Here is a 20,931-nt window from a genome sequence, read left to right on the forward strand (position 1 = left end):
ACAAGCACACACACGTAGACACATGTGTGCACACGCATACACATACACTCCTCCATCTACACCGCACATAAGCACATATATGCACATGCCACACATATGTACGCACAGCACATATATGTACACAGCACACATGTATACCCATTTATGCACATGCACACACACATATGCATTCACACACACGCATGGCTTCTGTTAATTCTAACAGCTAGAATAACATAATCTTCATGCCTTTGTTTCTAGGGGAAAAATCTTTGGTTCTCCATCAAAAGGACTACTATGGCGATGCCTCAGTAAAAGATAGTACGCCTCACCCTTCTACTTCTGCTTGCCGTGACTTTCCCTCCTGAAACTCTGATGCTCAAACTGGCAACAGATAATCTTGGCCTTTCTTGATGTTGGCACCTTGTCCCCACTTGTCAGTGATTGAAGGACAGTCTCTATCACGCATTTGGACTGATCAGTGAATAAGGGGCCAGGGTCATTTTGAGTGTTGGTCTGCCATTTGTGCAAGAATTATAACCTCACCCAAACGAGGCAATTCTTAGATCTAGAGAACCAAGACCCGGATGCCATCTCACCACCAGAGCCAGCCTCTCACCGGCCTTTCTGCACTCTGGGGACTGCTGCTGGGCTTCTGACTCTGAGGGGATGCCGGAAAGAGGGACAAGTAGAGACCCTGACAAGACGGAGACGATACCTCAGAAGGAATCCATCCCTAATGACAAATACGCAGGGAGGCCATCTCCCCCGGGGACGCCAGTCAACAAATGGTTTACTGACATACTACAACACATGCAATATAATGTTAAGGATGGTTCTAGACTTCACGGCTTCTAGGGAGTTTTCTGGTTGGAACAGGTTTGGGGTTATTTGGGGCTGAATAAAAATTAGCATCTTGTGTAAATGGTAGTCAGTTAAAATTGTTAACTTTTTGAGAAAGCTATGTGAATGGATTCTCTTTCACACACATCCAGGCATAAATACTGTCTGCCAGTCATTCCTCAGAGTACCATGCTTGATGGTAAGAGTGAAAACTCTGGCAGTCTGAGCTTGCCTAAAGCCAGTGTGCTTGTTTATTCCAGGCTGTGCTAACTGGGAGAATTAATGCTGGACCTCAAGTCACCGACATTATAATCAAGGAGCTGTTTGAGTATAAATAGACTCTGACTCATGCAGTTAAAATAATATCCTACTGAACTGTCTTACTCTAAAGGAGTAAAAGCAAGCAGCACTTAATAAACTAACAAGAGAAAGCCCTTGAGCCATTTCGACCTACCCGAATCTCACTCCTCGCCGTTTTACTCCAGAACTCCAGAGAGGAGACCTTACGCTGGGGAAAAGGTCAGGAGGGATACGGTCCTTTCCAGAAAGATAACTGAAGTATCTTAAAGAATTCTGATAATTGATGTTCACTTCTTCTGCACTGTGATCTCTGCAGCGTACCTTTTGCTTAAGCCTAAGGTACAAACTCCTACAGAATGTCTTTGGATGAATAAATAAAGAAGATGTAATATACATATGATAATACATATATATCACATACATATATAATGGAGCATTACTCAGCCTTAAGAAAGAAGGAAATATTGGCATTTGAGATGAATGGATGAAACTGGAGGGCATTATGCTAAGTGAAATGAGCCAGCGAGGACAAATACCGTATGGTGTCATTTATACAGGAAGTATTTTTTTTTTTTTTTTAAAGTTGCGCTCATAGTAACAGAGTAGAAAGGAGGTTTCGGGGCAGGGTACAGACTTGTAGTGAAAGATGAGGAAGTTCTGGGGCTCTAATGTGCAGCGTGGTGACTACAGTTAACAATACTGAGTTGTATACTTGACATTGGCTAAGAGAGTAGAAGTTAAGGGACCTCACCGAAACAAAACAAGCAACAACAACAAAAGAAAACACAGATAGCTATGTGAAGTAATGGATGTATTAATTCGCTTGACTGTGACCATCATTTCATAATGCATACGTATATAGAAGAATCCCATTGTGCACTTGGAATACATACAATTTTATTTGCTAGTTACACCTTAGTAACATCTAAAGTTAAAAAAAAAAATTTAAGGAAATTTGTGGTTTGCTACTTAAGCCTGATTTTTACGTGGTTAATCATCGATTTTCAGAGCTGGTCTGGCCTATTCCCTCATTTCATAGACAGCAAATCCTGGTGACCTCCCTGATGGACACCGTGGTCACCTAATGGGCACCCCGAGGTGACCTGCTCCTCACTGTGTTTCTGGGGCTTTGCACAATGCCTGGCACATGCTAGAGCTCAGCAAATTATTTCCTGGCTGACCTGCTGATGGATGGACAGAGTAAGGTTCCCACACCTCGTTAGTTGTGGAGCTGGGACAAGACAGCGTGTCCTCTGGGACCACCGCTGCCCTTGAAACCAGTCCAAATGTTATCGCAACACACTCCTGTTTCCAGGGAGAACTCGCCGACGTCCAAGTTCACAGTGAAGTGGCATCTGCAGCCTTTCCTGTCTCCCAGGGGCTGACCAAGGGGATCCCGTGCTGGAACTCAGGGGCTCCGCAGCCGTTTCAGAACTCCGGGGGTGCTCTGGCCACACTGAGCCTCTGTCCCAAAGCCGTGCACAGTCTAGTTCCTAAGTCCTTGACCTCATTAACTCTTCTCCCCTTGATTAAGTCTCTATCTGTCAGCTACACGGACCAAAGCCAAAAGCACTTGTCGCACACCCACGAAGCCAAACCTGGTGGTGGCCTTCACTGATCTCCTACCGGCCTTGGGATGAGGTGCAGCCCCTTACTGGCTGAGAAGGTCCTGCGGGCCCTGGCTGCCCCCGGCTGCCATCCACCTGTCACCTCCCTTTCCAGCCCAGGCTGCAGCAGCTGCCACTGTAGCACATACCGACCTCTGCACACGCCCACCCCCAGGATGTGGGGACATCCGCTCGATCTTCAGGACAAGCTCAGCCATCTCTGCTCTGGAAAGGCTCTTCAGTACCCCGGACTGAATTCGCCGTCCCTTTCCCCCTCCCTGCAAGCACCCTGACCTTGATTCATCGCGGAGCCGACGGCATCATATCGAAGGTGCCCGTGCGTTCGTCTCTCCCACCGCCCCGTGACCGCCCTGGGGACAGGCACGACGCCCATCTCTTCCCACGCTCCATCCTCACAAGCACATTGGCTATAGAAGTTTGTAGCTCGAATACTTGAAAGTGAGGCATGACTAGAGCAGAACCAAGCCAGCAGGCTCATTGGTTCCTCTGGGAGAACGAACGAGCATGCGGGGTTTTTGTGAAATAAAGTCAAAGGGCTTCACCTTTCAGCACACATGTGATCTACCGAAAAGGGTAGAAGGGGTGGTTTGTCCCCCGTCACGCACGTCCGGGCCAGGATCGCGGAGGAGGAGGTCCCGAATTACCTGATGGTCTTGATCATGCCGAGGCCCATTTCCACACAGCAGTGGGCGTGGTCCTGGCGGGGCTCCGGAAGCCCGGAGACGCAGTAGTAGCAGTCCCCCAGGATTTTGATGCGAAGACAGTGATGCTCCTGGAAGGAACGGGGGGAGGAGAGGACCGAGTCAGCCAGCACACGGGGCAGTGCCGCAGACGGGCTTGGCGAAGAGGGGCGCGGGCTCAGGAGGTCTGCACCTTGGGCTCGGGCGCACCCACCTTAGACAAGAGCCTCTCCTATCTTCCTAGGAAATTAGGGGGGACCCCAAATAGGGCTTGGGGTGGTTCACAGGTGGAGTGTGGTCACGGAAAAGCAACTGGGTTTTGGGTTCCAAGGGTACAGGGCCCCGTGCCGGCCCTGCCACGTGCTAGCGTCTGGTCTGGACGCCCACTGTGTGGACAGGGCTGGCGCAGGGTGGACATTCACCCTGCATGTCCAGCGCCCCCCTGGGAATCCGGGCGCCCGCAGCGTCTTCCTTCTCAGGACATGCGTCCGAATGAACAGTTTTAAGCAGGCTTCAGCTGAACGAGAAGGACTCAGAAGCACGAACAGTCCTCCTATTTCGACTCCATTTTAAGTCCCTTCCCAGACAGAGTATTAAGGAGAGGGGCTGATTAAGTCCTGCGCATCGCTGTGTTCATTCGTTAACTGGTAAGCTTGTTTGTTGAAAATAAACATCAGTTGGGCATCTACGAGAAGGCAAGCATTGTCCCTGACCCAAAGGCGACGAATGAAACCCCCTGCGGCGCACCGTGTGGTAAACAGAGTCGACCCTCCAGCGGCCCCATGGGGTAGGCGCCAGTTACACCCTCACTGCACGGCTGGGAAATAGGACACAGCCGTCTGTGTGGCGGGTTCACAATCTTGAGCACACGAGTCTCACAAGGTTTCAAAGAGCATCGGGCACCAAAGAAAAGGTGCACACTTTAGTATTAAGCAAGAAAGGGTGGAATGTTGCGATTTTAGAGAAAAAAAGACGTAAGGCTGTTGTAGCATAGGAGCTAAGAGCACTGGCCGGGGAGTCACACCGCACAGGGCGAACTCCCAGGCACCTTCTGTCTCTCCTGCGTGTCTTCAGTTAAATTACTTAACCTCTGAGCCTCAGTTGCCTCATCTGTAAAAGGGGGACGAGGACAGGGCCTGTCTCACTGTGGCTGTGGGGATTAACCAGGATGATGGACGTGAGGACCATGCGCGGCCCGGCAGGCGGGGCGCCGGAAGACGCTGCCCTTGTCCGGGATGATGATGACGCGGACTTCCGTCCTAGCTTTTCCCATCTCTATCTGTGATCACAGGAAGACGATTTTCCCTTTAGGTTTCCTCGGATAGATGGGTGGGACCGAGTGACCTCTGAGATGCCCTCTGGACCTGAAGCCCTAGGAGCCTAAGGGTCCATGGCTTCGTGGGTGAGGGGCCCTCCTCGGCGGAGCAGAGTCCAAAGGCAGGAGGAGGGGAGCTGCCCACCGAGAGGCTCTTGCATTCCCAAGCTGTCAAGGACTGTGCTAGTTTACTAATCTCATCAGGAGTCAGGCCATTGTGTGCGGGTAACAAATGAATGAAATCAGTCTCCCAGTAAAAAACAGATATCAGACAAAGAACAGAGAATCAGGACTCTGCTTCCGGCTCTGGACCAGATCTCCGGGGTCTTGCCAACCTTCCCAAGGGGCGCGAATGCCACCTTCAGAACTCTGGCAGCAAGCTTCCCCGGATTATTTGTAGGAGCTCGTGGTTCCTGTCTGTTGGCTGCTTTGATGCAGCTAACTTTGCAAGAGCGCTGCTGGAGAGGTCTGGTCAACAAGGGCAGCTCAAAACCTTCAGCTGCTCCCGCTAGGACCTCGAGAGTGTTATGGCTGGAGGAACTAGAAATGCTTGGCCCACGGGTCCTGGCGGTTTCCAGATTTGTGGAGTCCACGGGGCAGTTATAAAAAAAAAAAAAAAATCAGAGGGCCTGAGGGATGGCTATAGGGTTCAATTTTGTAATTTTCCAAAGACATCTGAAAAATTCTTCAACAAATAAAAATAACAACCCAACTCTCATCAATTATCTGTATCACTTTATGAAAGAAAAAGCATTTTCGACACCAAAAATGTAAAAAGACTTATTCCTAAAGTAAAGGAAAGTTCTTCGCACTAAACAAAATTAACATTATAAAAACTCACGGCATTTGAACACTGAATGATGTGGGGGTGAGGGATCCTGATCCCCCCACACAGTTGAAAATCCACATATAACTCTCAACTACCTAAGAACTTAATTACACACAGTGGTCCCTTGGTAAGTGCAGGGGATTATTCCAGAACCTCCTACAGAGACCAAAATCTGTGAATGCTCCAGCCCCTTATATAAAATTGTGTAGAGCACACAGTCAGTCTGCACATCTGCATTCTCTTGCATACACATATATATGAAAGGCCTATCTATCTTCTTATCTGTCAAGTTCTGTCGATTTGCATACGCATTTTTCTAATCAATTCCTGTGAGTTGTCAGATGACTTGACAGTCACAGCCAGACAAGTTCATTTTACCAGAAATTGCTTTGAAAAGTTCAGGTCGCTTTGAAAAAAATATACTGAATAAGCAAAATAAAACAGAGTGAGGGTCTTCTTACAAATTTTACTGTGTCAGTCTTAATATAATCCTTTTCCTACCACCTTGATGGCTTTGATATGATACAAATCTGGGAAAATCCAGAGCATTTGTAAAACCATATGTGGAGATAACATTTTAGAGAGATATGTACCAAATTATCAAAGATGGTTATGTCGTTGGGGAGGGTTAGGATTACAGGGGTGTATATGTTATGTATCATCTATATCTCTGATGTTTGAATTTTACATAATGAACAAGCATTGTTTTTGTAATCAGGGAAAAAAATCGATAAAAAATGAAAAGGAAGAGATTCTCAAAACAAAAACATTAGTGCCATTAATATACTTCAAAAGGTGTACTGGAAAACACGACAATTTTCACAGTATTTTATCTAACCGTGATGGCAGGAATAACACATGAATATAGTGTCCTAGTAAAAACGACACTGTAGATGACTCCTCTGGGGCGGCCCCTCCCCGTCAGGCATAGGACCCCGTGGGACCTGGTCTCCTGCCCCCTCCTCGGGGGCTGCTATGCAGCCTCACGCACATCTACGTGTTTGTACAGCTGACTGTTTTTCAGGCCCTTTAGTTGTCACACCACGTTAGAGCTGAGACACGTTTGTTTTCACACAGCAGCACCTCCCGAAATTCTATGTCAGTGCAGACATAGCGCCCTCGTCCTTTTCAATCTGTCGATTAGCTTCCCATTGTGTTCGATCTGTTCTTTATAACAATAATTTAGGTTCCTCCAGTTTTGTCAGTAATTTAAAAAAGTGTTTAAGACATAAGGAGGCCAGTTGTATAACAATAAATAGGTTCTTTGTTTTATAATTTTAAAGCCTTCGCAATAATATACATATTCTTCCTTCCTACTTTGGGTGGGGGAGGGACAGATGGATACTACTTCATTTAAAAAAAAAAAAATCAAAGACCAAAATTAACTGAAGTTGGCCAAAAGCATTATCGAGGGTCAAAACACTCCACTCTGAACAGCCCGCATCACAAGGGCATTGAGGAATTCAGTCATGCAGGGAGATCTTTAAGAGAAGGCTTTGAAGTTTTCCCCGCATTTTAATAATGCAGTGAGTGAACAAACGGCTTCAGTGTCTGGCATTTACATGGGAGGTGAGTTCTCTCTGATGTGGGAAACAGTGAAAATCTAAAGCAAAGAATCATGGCAAGGAGACAGAGACCACTATAAAGGCACAGAATTTGGGGGCTAAAATTGCTAAGAGGGGCGAGTTCAAACCCCGCCCCCCATTCTGGATACAGAAGCTGGCTGGGACTCTGTGAAGTCACTGCCTGGGAGCGGGGGCAAAAGCATTTAAAGTAGATTTTTTCGTTCCAAGGTAAGTGGAATTGTTTTCACTGTGAAGTTTCTCGAACTTTTCCACTGAAGTCCCCTAGAACACTAAATACCGACACACCCGAGGCGGGGTTCAAGGAGGGGCGGACTGGGAGGTACCGAGCACTAACGGGTACTGACTACTTATCTTCAGCCAGGCTGTGCTAAGAGACAGGTCACACGTTCCGTTTGATTTACCCTTCATTACACTTCTGATAGGAAACTCAGACTCAGAGAGGGGGTTTGCACAAGGAACATGCAGGTCCAGCCCATTCTTGAAGCTCCTGACTATAACCCTTCACACTGTCCAGCATGGGAAAAAGCACGTCTCTGACATCTCGTCTTCTACCCCCTATAACGCCTGCTGCATCGCTCAGTGGTCCAGAGCGAGCACCTGTTCTCAGCTGGCCCGGATCACCTACCAGTAATTCTGGGCAGATTTACTTATTTTAGCTTCAGTTGCTTGTTCTGTAAAATGGGAACAATAAAGAACCTGCCTTGCAGGTTTGTTGTGAGAACTCAATTAGGTGAGGCAGGAAGAATATTCGTCACAGCGCACAACACACACCAGGCAGGTTACGGATGTTTAGTGTTCTTATCAAAAGTAACAGTAACTTCATTCCATCGCCTATCTGTGCTTAATTTGATATTCATGTTCTTGTCTTTAAAATCGTTCATGCCCCAGAGAGCAGACTACAGCATCCTGCCCCCGCTGGGGACTGATGAACCATGTACCCCGCTCCTCTACCATGTGCATGGTGAAGAGCCAGGGCGAAGTCCACGTTCCTTAAAAGGTCACACTGCACCCTCAGAACTTGTCCTGCTTCCCGCTCTGAGCACAGTTCTCGCCGCGGTCTCCCGAGCCCTTTAAGCTCCAGCAAACTTGAGTTTCTTACAGTTCCCCACCCAGCAGCGCAATTCCCTGTTTTCACACTTCCCGCCTGTGCACCATGGCTCGGCCAAGAAGGCGCTTTCTTGTCTAATCCGCTGCCAGGGAGGCTCCCGCTCGTCCTCAAGGCCCAGCCGCATCTGACCTCTTCTCTGGATGCTGCCGGGTCACCATGCTGCCTGCTACTCTGCCACCTCATCTCGCAGTGACTGCTGTTTTCTTTGTCCACCAGGACCTCTGTGCTAGCATTGCTTGCCCCACACTGTCCTGCAAAATTATGGACCTGACCTTCTTCCTTACCAGACTCTGAGCTTCTTGAGGGCAGGGGCTGGTTTTGCCTTCCCAGGGTCTTGCACAGTCCCTGGTACATGGTACGCAGTCAACAAATGTTGCTTGAACGACTTGGATTAAATTTTACTTAACAACAACCCTTTCCCTTGCTCTGTGGGGCTTACTGTGACACTAAGAACTGACGTTAGTCACATCCGTTGTTTCTCACCGGAGGGCCATTTTTGGTTATCTTAATGTCTTTGAGCAGAAATATTCGAAACCATAATATGAAGAAGATTCCCTATGCAGAACTGGCACCAACCACCACTGAAGCAACAACAGAAAGAAATGGTGGACATTCTTCCCCACTGCCAAAGTCCCAGCTCCTCTGTTAGGAGAAGCCCTCTGTCTCCACCTCCTTTTGCGACCACGTCGGCGTCCTGTCGGACAGCCGTGCGGTGGCCCCTGGGCGGGCCCTGGCCCGTCTGTCCAGCACGTCGTCACCACTCCCCCTCCGGCAGAGCTAAATCTTTTCTGGTTTCTCCATACCTACGGGGTAGCGTCTTTATTTTCCTTCTCACCTCTGCATAGAACAACCTGCCCTGTCTTCTTCACTTTGCTAATTGGTATGTAATTTATCTAGAAAACTCTCACCCTGTTGATAACTGTGAGAAGTCATGCTCACACACGCGGCAGTTACATCGGCCCCCAAATCACTCCGCCACATGCTCTGTGCGGTCGAGTCGCTCCCTCCACTGCCAGCTCCTGGCCAACGCTGATCTCTTTTCTATTCCTATTATTGTGCCTTTTCTAGAATGTCTTATAGATGGACTCATAAAGTATTTAGCCTTTTGCATCTGGCTTCTTTTACTTGGCACACAGCATTTGAGATATGATTCCGTTGTTGCATGTATCAGTGGTTTATTCTTTTTTATTGCTGAATAGTATTCTACTATATTTGTTTTTCTCATTTTTAATGCTCAGCCTAAGAGTCACTTTCTCCCGGAAATCTTCTCTGACCCCAGGATTATGCGTCGTCTTTGCATGCCCATAGCACCCTAGGCGTACCTTAGCACACCTCACGCTGTGCACTGATTACGTATTTACGTATCCCTGACTAGACCTGACTCTAGGAAGGGAGGAAGTGCAGTGTGCTTTGGTCATTCCCACACTCCCAACACACAGCACCAGGCCCTACCTCAAGAGGTGCTCAGATGCGAGTGTGACTGGATCTCTTCTGGAGTGAGGCAGGCTTCAAGCGGGACATTCTGATACTCTAAAAAAAGAACTCCCACTTGCTGCGTTCTCATTAACTCTTCACGACAGCCTGCGACCTTGGCACCGATATACATGCTTCGCAAAGAAGGGAATTAAGGCATGCCATGCCCACTTGAACCCAAAGTCCACCCCAAACTACAAGGTGACTGTGATATTCCTCTGTAACTTGAGCAGCTTCAGGAATAGAAATCTGTGTTTTAACAGCAAATGTTCATCTCTTTTAACCTGCTCTCTGTTTTAGCTCTGATCGGGCCAGTTGAAATTAAAGATGGTGTCTCACTGGATAAAAACAAAGCTCTTTTAAGTTAGGGCAGACAAAATGGTGGTCCAGCAGATCACTGGTTCTTGAGGACAGGCTAATTCGTCCCAGATGGCGGGGGTTGGCTGGGAAACCGCGGGCGGCCATCACTGCGTGAACCCGCACGGAGGCTGCAGCTGGACGGCTCCTGGCCGCGTGCAGGGGGAAATGAGGGTGCCGGCGCGGAGAGCGAATGAAAGGATGCTGGTTTAATTGTCACACAACCAGCCGGCCCTCAACTGGGAAAATTAATCTGACAAACCTCCCATCTGAGACCTGTAAGTAACTAACATTGATCTCCGAAGTGTGTGAGGATCAGGGGTCCCCACCCGGAAACAGGATGCAGAGGGGTAATGGCATCGGTGATGAAGGCTGAGCCCTTCTCTTCCCTGATTCCACATGCAGGCCCTCACTTCCGCGGAAGAAGACGAGGGAATTAAATTCAACTCACGTGGGCCAGTCGATCAAATCTGGCAAAGAGCTCGTTGAGCATCCTGACCAGCTCCTGGGCGGACAAGGTCGTGGAGAGGTTGGTAAATCCTTTAACGTCTGCAAAAAGAATACTAAACAACAGGGAAGGGATGGAAAGGGGAGAAGGAGTATTAATATTTTAATCCATCCTGGGAGACACATCAACACCATGCAAAGAAATCAACCGTGGTCTGAGATTTTAGCTCTCGCTGCCGTGGGAGTCGACGGGGAACGTGTCAGCATTTAACAAACATCTCAGCAGAGAGCGTCCACCCAGGAGTTCAGGAAGGACAAGGAAGGAGGGCAGCGAGCAGCCCTTTTTCCTGTGCTAAGCCGAGCAGTGTGGGCAACGTGAACGCATTCCAAAAGGAGCAGGGCGATTCATTGTGGGAAGCCAAATGAAGCTTGATAATTTATTTCTATATTTGCACAATGAACAGCAACTCAGATGCCGTGAACACAGAATGAAATTGACATAGGGAGAAAAAAAAGAAGACAAAATGTCATTATCGCCAGCACCAAGTGGCAGGCGAGTGGAGTTAGACATTTTTCGAAAATCATGGGAATAGTTGGCAAAGCTGGCAGACCTCAGGTAGAATAATTACCTAAAACTCTCACATTTACTAAGGATGACAGAGAGGTGAGGTCTCATCCTCTGTATATGGTTTGGCATAAGGGAAGAGGAAAGTACGGGAAGGGGCAGTCCTTGAAAGGCTTCTAAAAGCAAGGCCCCGTATAAGCACCGCCTTTGGTAACCCACCAGGCACGTAGTGTGGGAGGCATTATTCTCTTCATTGTGAAGATGAGCAAACTCAAGCTCAGAGAGGCTAGGAGACTTGCCCAACATTCCACTGGGAGCACACGGCAAAGTTGTGAGATTGTCCATTACAATGGAATGGTTGAGAGAGATGAGAGAGAGAGAGAGAGAGAGAGAGAGAGAGAGAGAGAGAGAGAGAGAGAGAGAGAGAGAGAAACAGAGGCGGAAGAGGGTATGACCGTTAACTGGATTATTTGTTGACTGCTGCTAAAAGCATCCCCAACTGTGGACACAAGCCAGAAACAGGAGCAGCAGCAACGCTGCAGACCAGGTCCTGTGACTTGATGCTGATCTAAGAGTTCTGCATGTAGTAGCTCGCTTATTCCTCACAGCAGTCTACGAAGTAGGGCCTACTGTGATCACCCCCATTTTACAGACAAGGAGATTGAGGCCTGAGTACTTGCCCATAGACATGAAAAGCTAGGATTCGAACCAGGCAGCCTGGGGAGAGGCCCACTGTGCAGGGCGTCTCCACGGATTTTTCTCCTGTTAGAAACAGCTCCTTTGCCGGGAGCTGAGGCTGCTGAGAAATGTCGGGCGGCAGACCGGATTTTCACTTAGTGTGTTGAGAACTTCCGGGCAAGGGTCCTGGAGCATCAGAACTCAATTCCATGGCTTAAAATGAATGGACAGGGCGGAGGGAGCCAGGAGGAATTTAGTTTTCCTGGACTCAGGGACGCACCAAAAACTGGTGAGTGCGGAAAAAAAGTTTCTAGAACTTAAGGGTCCTAAGTACGTTGGTGTGGGCATGCATGCTTGTGTACGAGCTAAAAATGCCAGGTATGCTTTCCAGTCACTTCTTGCAAACAACTGGGCTCAGCCGATTGGCCGCATTTGCCCCAGGCGCTAAGTTGAGATGCAGAAGCCCAGGAGGACAGCGTGGGGGCAGGGCAAAGGCAGCCACATCCAGATCCTGGGGGCTGCAGGAGGCACTGTGGCAGTGGCAGCTGGGATGGGGACAGAGTTGGCGGCACATGCAATGGATTTTTCAGAAACAGTGGAAGCAGGGTCCTCGCTGGCCTCGTGCTCTGCTGTGATTTTGGTTATGCTTCTAGCTTCATCCTGGCCCATTTCCTAAGCCTTCCTCTTTGTCCTTCACCGATTACTCTAAGAGACATCATGTGGCCTCTGAGTACATTTCTTTTAAATCAGCCAAGGTTGGTTCTTTTTGAATTGCCACTAGAAAACATGTCTGAAATAATATGCCTTATGCTCTACTATATGCTTACCCTGTCCTATATACCTTCACTCACTGCGAGGTGGCTATTAAAATGACCATTTTACCAAAAAAAAAAAAAAAAAGATCCTGCTGAGATTCAGGTATGGAAGTTTCCCAAGGTCACACACTAGGAATAGGTAGAATGGGGGCTCTAACGCTAGTCTGCCTCACCGCTGATTTTCAGTACACACTACTTTGTCTAGTGGAGTGCTGGGCCCAGAGAGAACACTGATGGCTGAATGAATAGATGGAAGAATAGATGAATGGATGGGTGGGTGGGTGGGCTGGTGGGTGGGTGGGTGGATGGATGGAAGGATGGATGGATGGATGGATGGATGGATGGATGGATGGGTGGATGGGTGGATGGATGGAAGAATGGATGGATGGATGGATGGATGGATGGATGGATGGATGGATGGATGGTTGGATGGATGGATGGATGGTTGGATGGATGGATGGATGGATGGATGGATGGATGGATGGATGGATGGAAGGATGGATGGAAGGAAGGAAGGATGGATGGATGGATGGATGGATGGATGGATGGATGGATGGATGGATGGATGGATGGAAGGATGGATGGATGGAAGGATGGATGGATGGATGGATGGATGGATGGATGGATGGATGGATGGATGGGCTGGTGGGTGGGTTGATGGATGGATGGAAGGATGAATGGATGGATGGATGGATGGATGGATGGATGGATGGATGGATGGAGAGGAGTGTGGGTGAGTGAATGAATGGATCAAGATGGGTGGGTGAGTGGGAAGATGGATGGTTGGGTAGATAAATGAGATGGATGGATGGGTGAATGAGTGGGTGGAGAGATGAGGAATATAAGGCAGAGAGAGACCTATGTGATCATCCCTGAGGCCTCCAGATCACATTCTGGGATTATTTTTGCAGTCATAGTGTAAAAAGCTTTTGACCTTCCCACTTAAAATGTAAAAGCAGGCCAGCCTACTGCAAAGGAACCAAGCAGTAAGTCAACTGGCAAATATAACTGCGTTTCTCTGACATTCTTCTCGAGCCTCAGTGTAGACATGCAAAACTCAGATGGATAATCATTAGTTAATAAATTAATCAACCGCGGGAAGACCCGCACTGATGTTCCGGTGAACAGGGGTCACGGCAGTGAGATGACAGCAGCCAGGCTCACGTGGACCACACGGAGACCTGGGCGGGGGTGCCCTGCGCCTCACCTGACGTTCTCATAGCGATGGATGTAGATCCGATGGAACTGGTGCTGCAGGTGCTCATCCTCCACGTTGGTCATGTCGTTGATCATTTCCAGGACGACAAACCGGGGCAGCACGGACAGCACGAGCCGCTCCTGGGAACAGGCAATGAAGAGGGGCACCTTTGTTAGGGGGATTAGATCGATGGGTGGACAGGGCACAAGCCATGGGGCTCTAGCTGGATTTCCCGAGGAACTGCTCACTCCGTACCATTATGCGAAATGACGAATCTCTGTCTGCTGCTCGTTAGTTGCCAGGCACTGAGCCAGTGTTGCGTGTCCTGTGCTGAACCAAATGGGTGGGGGTCCTACCATTACGGGGCACACATTCTAACATGGGGTACCGACATTAAATGTCACACGTGACAAAATGCGACAAGGGCTGTGCAAGAACAGACCACGATCCGAGAGTATGACGGTTGATGGCAGGATTCAAACCAAGGTCAGGAGCGACTGTTCTAAGGAACTGAGGATACTTAAACGGATACCTGAAAAAGCCTGAAATGAGCCAGCCCGGTACTGCGGCAACGCACTTTCAATCTTCAAGCATGACGTCGATGCTTTTAAATAAAATTTTAAATAAAATTCTCTTTAAAAAATAAAATTTTACACCAAAATTCTGCAGCACCCAGGCGTGCCAGTCCTGCTACTGACAACCGCCCCAATTTCTCTCTTCGCAAAGCATTTTCTCCGAGACATAGGAGCTTGCCTGGAGTCTGCTTATAAAGGCCCATTTCGACACTTTTGTTTCCCTCGGATTTGTTGACTCCATGAGAAACATCATTCAAATCCCCTGAAAACACAATCTAAGAGCAAAAAGGAATGTTTGTCCCTTAATGCAATTCCCCCACTCCTGCTGAGGCCAATAAACGACTTTCCAGTTCAGGGGATCGGAGGTGGAAGAATCTCTCCTGGAGCCAGACTGTGGCCCTGGTGGCCTTTGTGCTCCCCTTGGGCACATCTTTTCTCCTGGGCTTTTTCAATTTGCATGAAAAGGGACCCTGGGTTGATTCAAAGTGGCTCCTGTCTGGTTTTCCTCTTGCCTCATATAACACACTCTATTCATGGCATCAAAATGGCTTCAGGGGCATAAGCTGCTACCGTACACCCTGAGAGGAAGTCCAGGGGAAAACATGAGGGATGAGAGATCTTTATTTTATGCAAATGCTTGTCGAGGGGAAGAGAGAGGGAGCAGGGCACTCTGGGTTTCCACGCTGCAGGGCTTCTGACTGGCTTTGGGGAGAACTGGCCGCCATCCAGCTCCTGCACACTGAGAGGCCTCTGATCAACCTCTCTCTGCAGTGAAGGTCCAGGCACTGGTGAGTGACTCGTTCTGGGGTTATCGGCAATAGCTTGTTTTCATTGATCACTCACTATGTAGCACGCCATGTGCTTCGCATACGGTATCTGATCGAAACTTCACATCAATCACAGGAGGTGGTAAGTTGCAATTTCCACCCTGTTTTACGCCTGAAGATGCTGACATTCGAAGAGGGCAGGTGCGATGGGGCAGCCTACGTCGCGGGGGGACCAGCGACCGTTTTCGGAAGATTCTTGCTCAGTTCAACATGTCTGCATTAAAACTCTGTTTGGGTCAAACATCCAGTCCGGCCTAAGGTTCATGGTGATAATCAAGAGCATAGTCATTACTGAGGTGACAGTTAAGAGGAGGGCGTGCTGCGTGCAGAGAGAAGGGAGTCCCAGAAACGTGAGGGACTTGGCAGGAAACGAATGTGGACAATACGGTAGCGAATGCAAGTCTGTGGGAGGCCCATGTGCGTAAAAGAGAAACCTACACATGGACCCTTCCCTGGGCTCTGGCTCCGAGGGGCGGGACACAGAGCAGGAAACCTGAAGGGACGGGAAGCGGGGGGAAGGGCGGTATTATACGGCTGGTGGTCCCGTGCGTTTCCTCCTTCCTTCGCTTGCTCAGTCATTGCCGATGCCTACTGTGTGCCAGGAGCCTCCTGTGCATGAGGCCGACCAAGGCTCTGGCACCTTCACAGATTATGGCTCAGGTCCTGCCACTGAGCTGTGTGACCTTAGGCAAGGAATCCAGCCTCTCTGAGCCTCCTTTTCCTCACCTGCAAAATGAGAACACTAGCCCCCTTATGACATTGTCAGGACCCAGGGAGATATGGCTTTTCAATGTGCATACCACGCGTATGCGGGGAGCGGTCTGTACCAGCTGCGGGCAATGCGGGGGTCCCTTGTCTGCAGAGGATTTAAAACGATAACGAAAGGACCAAAAAGGCTAAAAGTTGTTCTGCCTCTTACGATCACCTTTCACTGGCAGTCCTGAACAATGTCAGTGATGAAATACCCCTCTCGACTCCCTAAGAGATGACTGGCCTATAGCACACCCCCTTCCCGCGCCATTAGCTCTTCGAATGTGGAATGATCCATGATAACGGCCGTGCACGCCTGAGCCGTCATCTTACCCTAATGAAGGCTTAGCTCCCTTAGTTGAGGGCCTAGTCTGACATATGAACAACATTAACATTAAGAAATAAAAAGGAAGGCCCTTTTCTCCCCTTATGGTAATAAAATGATAAACCAAGGGCAAGATGACCCTTGGGCGAGATGTTACGCTCCCCCGAAAGGAATTTAGTCAAATGCGAGGAATAAAGAACACTTTTGCTGAGCCCAGAAGATATTGGGCATCGATTCCGCTAGGCATCTCTTCTCGACAATTCTTTTTTAAACACTTCTACGGCTTAAGGATTTCAGAGTCTTTTTAGAGAGTGCTCCAAGGTTCTTGCATATAAGTTTTCCTACTTTTCTTAGACGCGGAAAGCACTACTGAGCTCTGTGCCATTTTCGATCAAAAGCCTGTAAGTCAGACATCACCATTGGAGGAGATGAATTCGAGGTTTTATTTGTCATGTGCTCACTAATTGTCTGGTTGTGGGCAAGTTACTTTATATCTCCACATCTGAGTTTTCTTAGGTGTAAAAGGCAGACCTTGAACCAACCCCGTCCTGCACTCCTGCAAGATTTAGAATGGGAAGGTTAGGCCGAGGCTGTTTTTCCAGAGACTTCAGCTTTTTTTTTTTTTTTGCTGGCCATCACGGTCATAGAGCTACGAGTTTTTAAAAGAGCAGCCTTCCAGTGTCCAATCACAAGATTTGTGGCCATTCAGAGGGTGGCCATTGCGTATTTGGCCGGCAGGCCTGGGTGGTGGCATAGTTCTGGAGTTAACAGCTGTGGCACTGGTGGATTCCTGGTTTCTGTCCTTCACAGAGAATGAGAAACTGGTCCACCGGGTCTGCAAAAGAGACATCGATGTCCCGAGAGAAGACTTAACCCACTTCCAAGGCCAGTGGACAAGACAAGTCCTCTCGTTTCATGGTAGTGAGAGTGAGGGGAACAGGAAGGCATTTTACGATTTCATCAACACTCGAAAATCCTTTCTAAAAGTCCTCAGGCCACAGCAACGTGTGCCCCGGAAGTCCTCCTGACGACGTATCTGCAAATGTCACCCCACTCGTCTTTCTCACCTCCCAGAAGAGCATGCATCCTTCGTTCTATTTGACCATTCGATTCAGTTTCCTTCAGTAAACAGCCATCACGGTGATCCGTGCCAGGCTCGCAGGGTGTTCCTGGTGCTAAACAAGACTCCAGCCCTGACGAACACCCGGCCTGTGGGGGATGCCGACGCAGGAGCACCCCGCAGCTTAATTCAATGAGCTCTGTTACAGAAGCAAGGCCCCGGCGCTTTGGGGATGCCAGTGGTGACATGGGGGGGTGGAGAAGTGGGGCCTGATGGCGCCTGTCCCTCAGTCGTACCACAGCATTTATTTCAAATAAAACTCACGATGATTCCCTGAGCTGGGCTGGCTTATTCCAACTTGACAGATAAGAAGACTGAGGCACATGTAGTTACATTCCTTGCCCAGCTTAACACGCTAGTAAGAACGTGCGGAGGAGGCATCAGAAGCAGGTCTATCCGACTCGACTTCAGACACGGCAATGACGTGTAAGCGCAGTAGGCATTTTCTCAGAAATAAATGCTTTGATGAAATTCTACCACTAAGAAAAATTAGCAGTCACAGGTGGACGTGGCTTTGGACAATTCCCAGCTGCATTTGCTTCAATTCTGACAAACTTCTTCGAAGCCTGTTAGAATACTATTCTGTCATCGGTGAAGAGGGACGGGCCAGGTTGGAAGAGCTACCGAGCGTTGCTTCGATAGTCTAAAAGCCACACACCTTTGGGCAACTACAAATCTCGGTTGGAGGAAAGACCACCACATTGTAAGGTTCCCCCTGCCCCCGCTCCCAAGAAAAATATTTGGACAGACATGGTAGAACATGTACATTTTTGAACTGGCATCCACGTCTGAAGACAGGTAACCACCTGGGTTTTCCCGAGGTGAAGGCATCAGTCCAAAAGGCGTGGAGAGGGAGAGAACATTCTATCTGTTCCGAGGGGGCAGGGAGAGTGGCCCGATGCAGGTTCTGTGGTCCGGGGACTTAAATAACTGGAGGGATCCTCGTGGAGAAAACCATCACGAAGCGTAACTGCAAACTCGCTAGGGCCTTGGAGGACCCGGAAGCGAGAGGCCTGAAGCTTGCGTTCTATCCGCTGCAGCTGAGCCTGCTTTGGGCAGGCAAACTATCTTTCCCACTGTAAAGCCTGGATGATGCCAGCACCTTGGAGCACCGCCTGACCTGTGGCTGCCTGTGGACAGGACACAGCAAATCATTTCCTATTTCAAATATTAACATGCAGCTGTTTCCATAGGTACCGATTATCGTGATGCCACAATGTATGTTTCTGAATGCTATCTAGTATCTTTTTTAAAAATTAACTTATAATTTTTTTACATCCCTCCACTGAAATTTTAAAAACACTGAATTTATGTTTTACCTTGATATGAAACAGAACTTTTCACATTTATTCAAGAATGTCATATTTTTATAGCAATTAGAGTAGGGCCAATTTGGAGGTCGAAAGACTGATTAAAATTCAAATGATTCCCTTGCTTGCAGCATTATCAGGAGATCATTTAAAAATAATAAAAATGATAATGACTTACATCTGTAGTATGTGTACAGTTAAAAAATTACCTTAATGTGTACTAGCCCATTTAATGGTCAAAAGACTCCTGGGAGGTAGGGATTAGTAAAATGATTTTACGACCTGAGACTTGAAGCGATTCGTTCAAGGCCCGCAAATGCAGGACACCAAGCTGCATATCCTGCTTCTGCTGCGTCTCAGACAGCATGCCTGCCTGGGCTGGGCCAACGCCCTTAGCAAAGAAATGGGGCAAGAGGCTGGAGGACATGGCAGAGGTGGTGTGGCTGGGGGCTCCTTAGCTGCTCACCTCCACTAATCGCTTGCAGAAATCACACAGGTCAGGCACCGCCCCGCCCCCCCCCCCCGTGGCCTCTGCATCCCCTTCCTCCCAGCCTATAAAAATTGTGAGATGATCACTTTTCACTCCAGTGCTTAATTATGTCAGTTTTCTGCTTGTGAAAAGAACAAGTATCAAACATTCCTCATTTAGATTTGAAAAGCAGAAAATACCATCATCAGTAGGGCTTACTTGAAAAATAGATGCAATACTCATTCATTCATTCGTTCTCTTTTAGTATTTCAATTGACAAATGCCAGCTACCCTTACAACATAATGTGTAAATCAGTTGCCTTGGATTTGCCCATCTTTTCACACTCAACATCTCAATTTTTTCTCTCTCTTTGTACTTAAAATCAACTCACTCTCTGGTCTGAGAATTTTGTCTTCTGTGGAATATATTAGTTTATGTTTAAATCAAATGCTTAAGAAAGAGTAGACGACTAAGAAAGACAACTCTACTATCGACGACAGACCTTCCTGGGTCTTTACTATGTGTCAAGCTCTGTATGTGAATCATCTCATTTTGTTCTCACAACTCATGAGGTAGATATGTTCGTTCTTGATGATCGCAGATGTGGAAACCAAGGCACAGAGAGGTTAGATAGTTGTCCCAAGGGCACACAGTAAGCGGCAGTGCCTGGAGGTGAACCCAGGCGTCTGGGTCCATGAATGAGTGAGTTCTGAGCTCTAGGCTCTGTGCTATGGAGGCTGACTTAGGATTCATCTTTTGGCGGGGGGGGGGGGGGGTGGTACAGAGGATCACCTGGGGCTGAGTCTCACGCCAGTCTTTTCCAGTGTTTGTGTAATTGATTGTGGCTCATGTCTACATCTGACGAACTGCCCATTTCTACATCGGACAAACTGTTATCTGGCAAACACACACGTACTAAGGTATGAGCGAGTGGCAGGCACTGTGCTCTGCCCTGGGCAGAGCAGGGGACGAGCTTCACTGTACCTTCGCCATGCATGCAGTCTTGTTGGCAGAGAGCCTCAGAATGACTGTGATTAAATATTCATGGTATTACAATAGAAGTCAGCCCAGGGCACCACCTGTCTCTTGCATGTTCCAAAGAGATGCCAGGACAATAGATGTGAAAAATAAAATGCTCTGAGCTGTTGGAGAGTCAGGAGGTGTGAAGATAAAATATTTACATCTTGGTGATTAACCAAATGCAAACTCTTTTGGACAATGGGAATAAAGAAGGGGGAGTGGACGGTGTAGGGAGTTCAATGGGATAACCTAGCACCCAACTGACTAAGCAGCGAAGGACATTCTTCTTCAACACTTATCAGTAATGCTCTCGTATTTGAGGAAGGCGTCTTGTGGAAATGGCTCCTTAATTTGATCATTATTTTATTCCTTTGATACGATATTACTGAATCTCTAATACCAGGTTAGATATCATAGGGGGGTGGTAGAGAAATGTGAGCCCTCTTTTGATCAAGAAACTTGCAATCTAGTGGAGAGATATATGACTTACCACATGTGTGTATAAGATAAGTTGGAAAGTGTTAAGCTTGCCAAACTCTAGTTTATTATATAAAAAAATTCCATCTAAAAAATCTCGTTTTTTATTTCTGGGCTTGGTCTACATTCTATGTTCTATAATGTAGTAATCTGATTGCATAGTGATAATACATTTGTTACTATTAAAGAGGACTCTGAGAAAAAGCCACTTAATGTGGAATTTTGCTTGGATTTCGGTGACTTAGCTGAGTCCTAA

The 20,931-nt window shown here is 48.0% G+C and overlaps 1 protein-coding gene across 4 annotated transcripts in view; it reads right to left on the minus strand.

The window, feature by feature from the left end:
- ADCY8 (adenylate cyclase 8) overlaps nucleotides 1-20,931 on the minus strand; it is a 143,596-nt gene that overhangs the window by 85,086 nt on the left and 37,579 nt on the right. For all 4 annotated transcript variants that reach the window (XM_016119826.2, XM_016119825.2, XM_016119822.2 and 1 more), the window contains exons 3-5: nucleotides 13,811-13,941; nucleotides 10,550-10,661; nucleotides 3,395-3,522 (exon numbers count right to left, since the gene is read on the minus strand). In XM_016119826.2, coding sequence (XP_015975312.1) covers nucleotides 3,395-3,522; nucleotides 10,550-10,661; nucleotides 13,811-13,941 — 371 coding nt within the window. The remainder of the gene's footprint in view (nucleotides 1-3,394; nucleotides 3,523-10,549; nucleotides 10,662-13,810; nucleotides 13,942-20,931) is intronic.

This window comes from Rousettus aegyptiacus, unplaced genomic scaffold (assembly GCF_014176215.1).
Source record: "Rousettus aegyptiacus isolate mRouAeg1 unplaced genomic scaffold, mRouAeg1.p scaffold_m13_p_15, whole genome shotgun sequence".
In the NCBI taxonomy this organism is placed as follows: domain Eukaryota; kingdom Metazoa; phylum Chordata; class Mammalia; order Chiroptera; family Pteropodidae; genus Rousettus; species Rousettus aegyptiacus.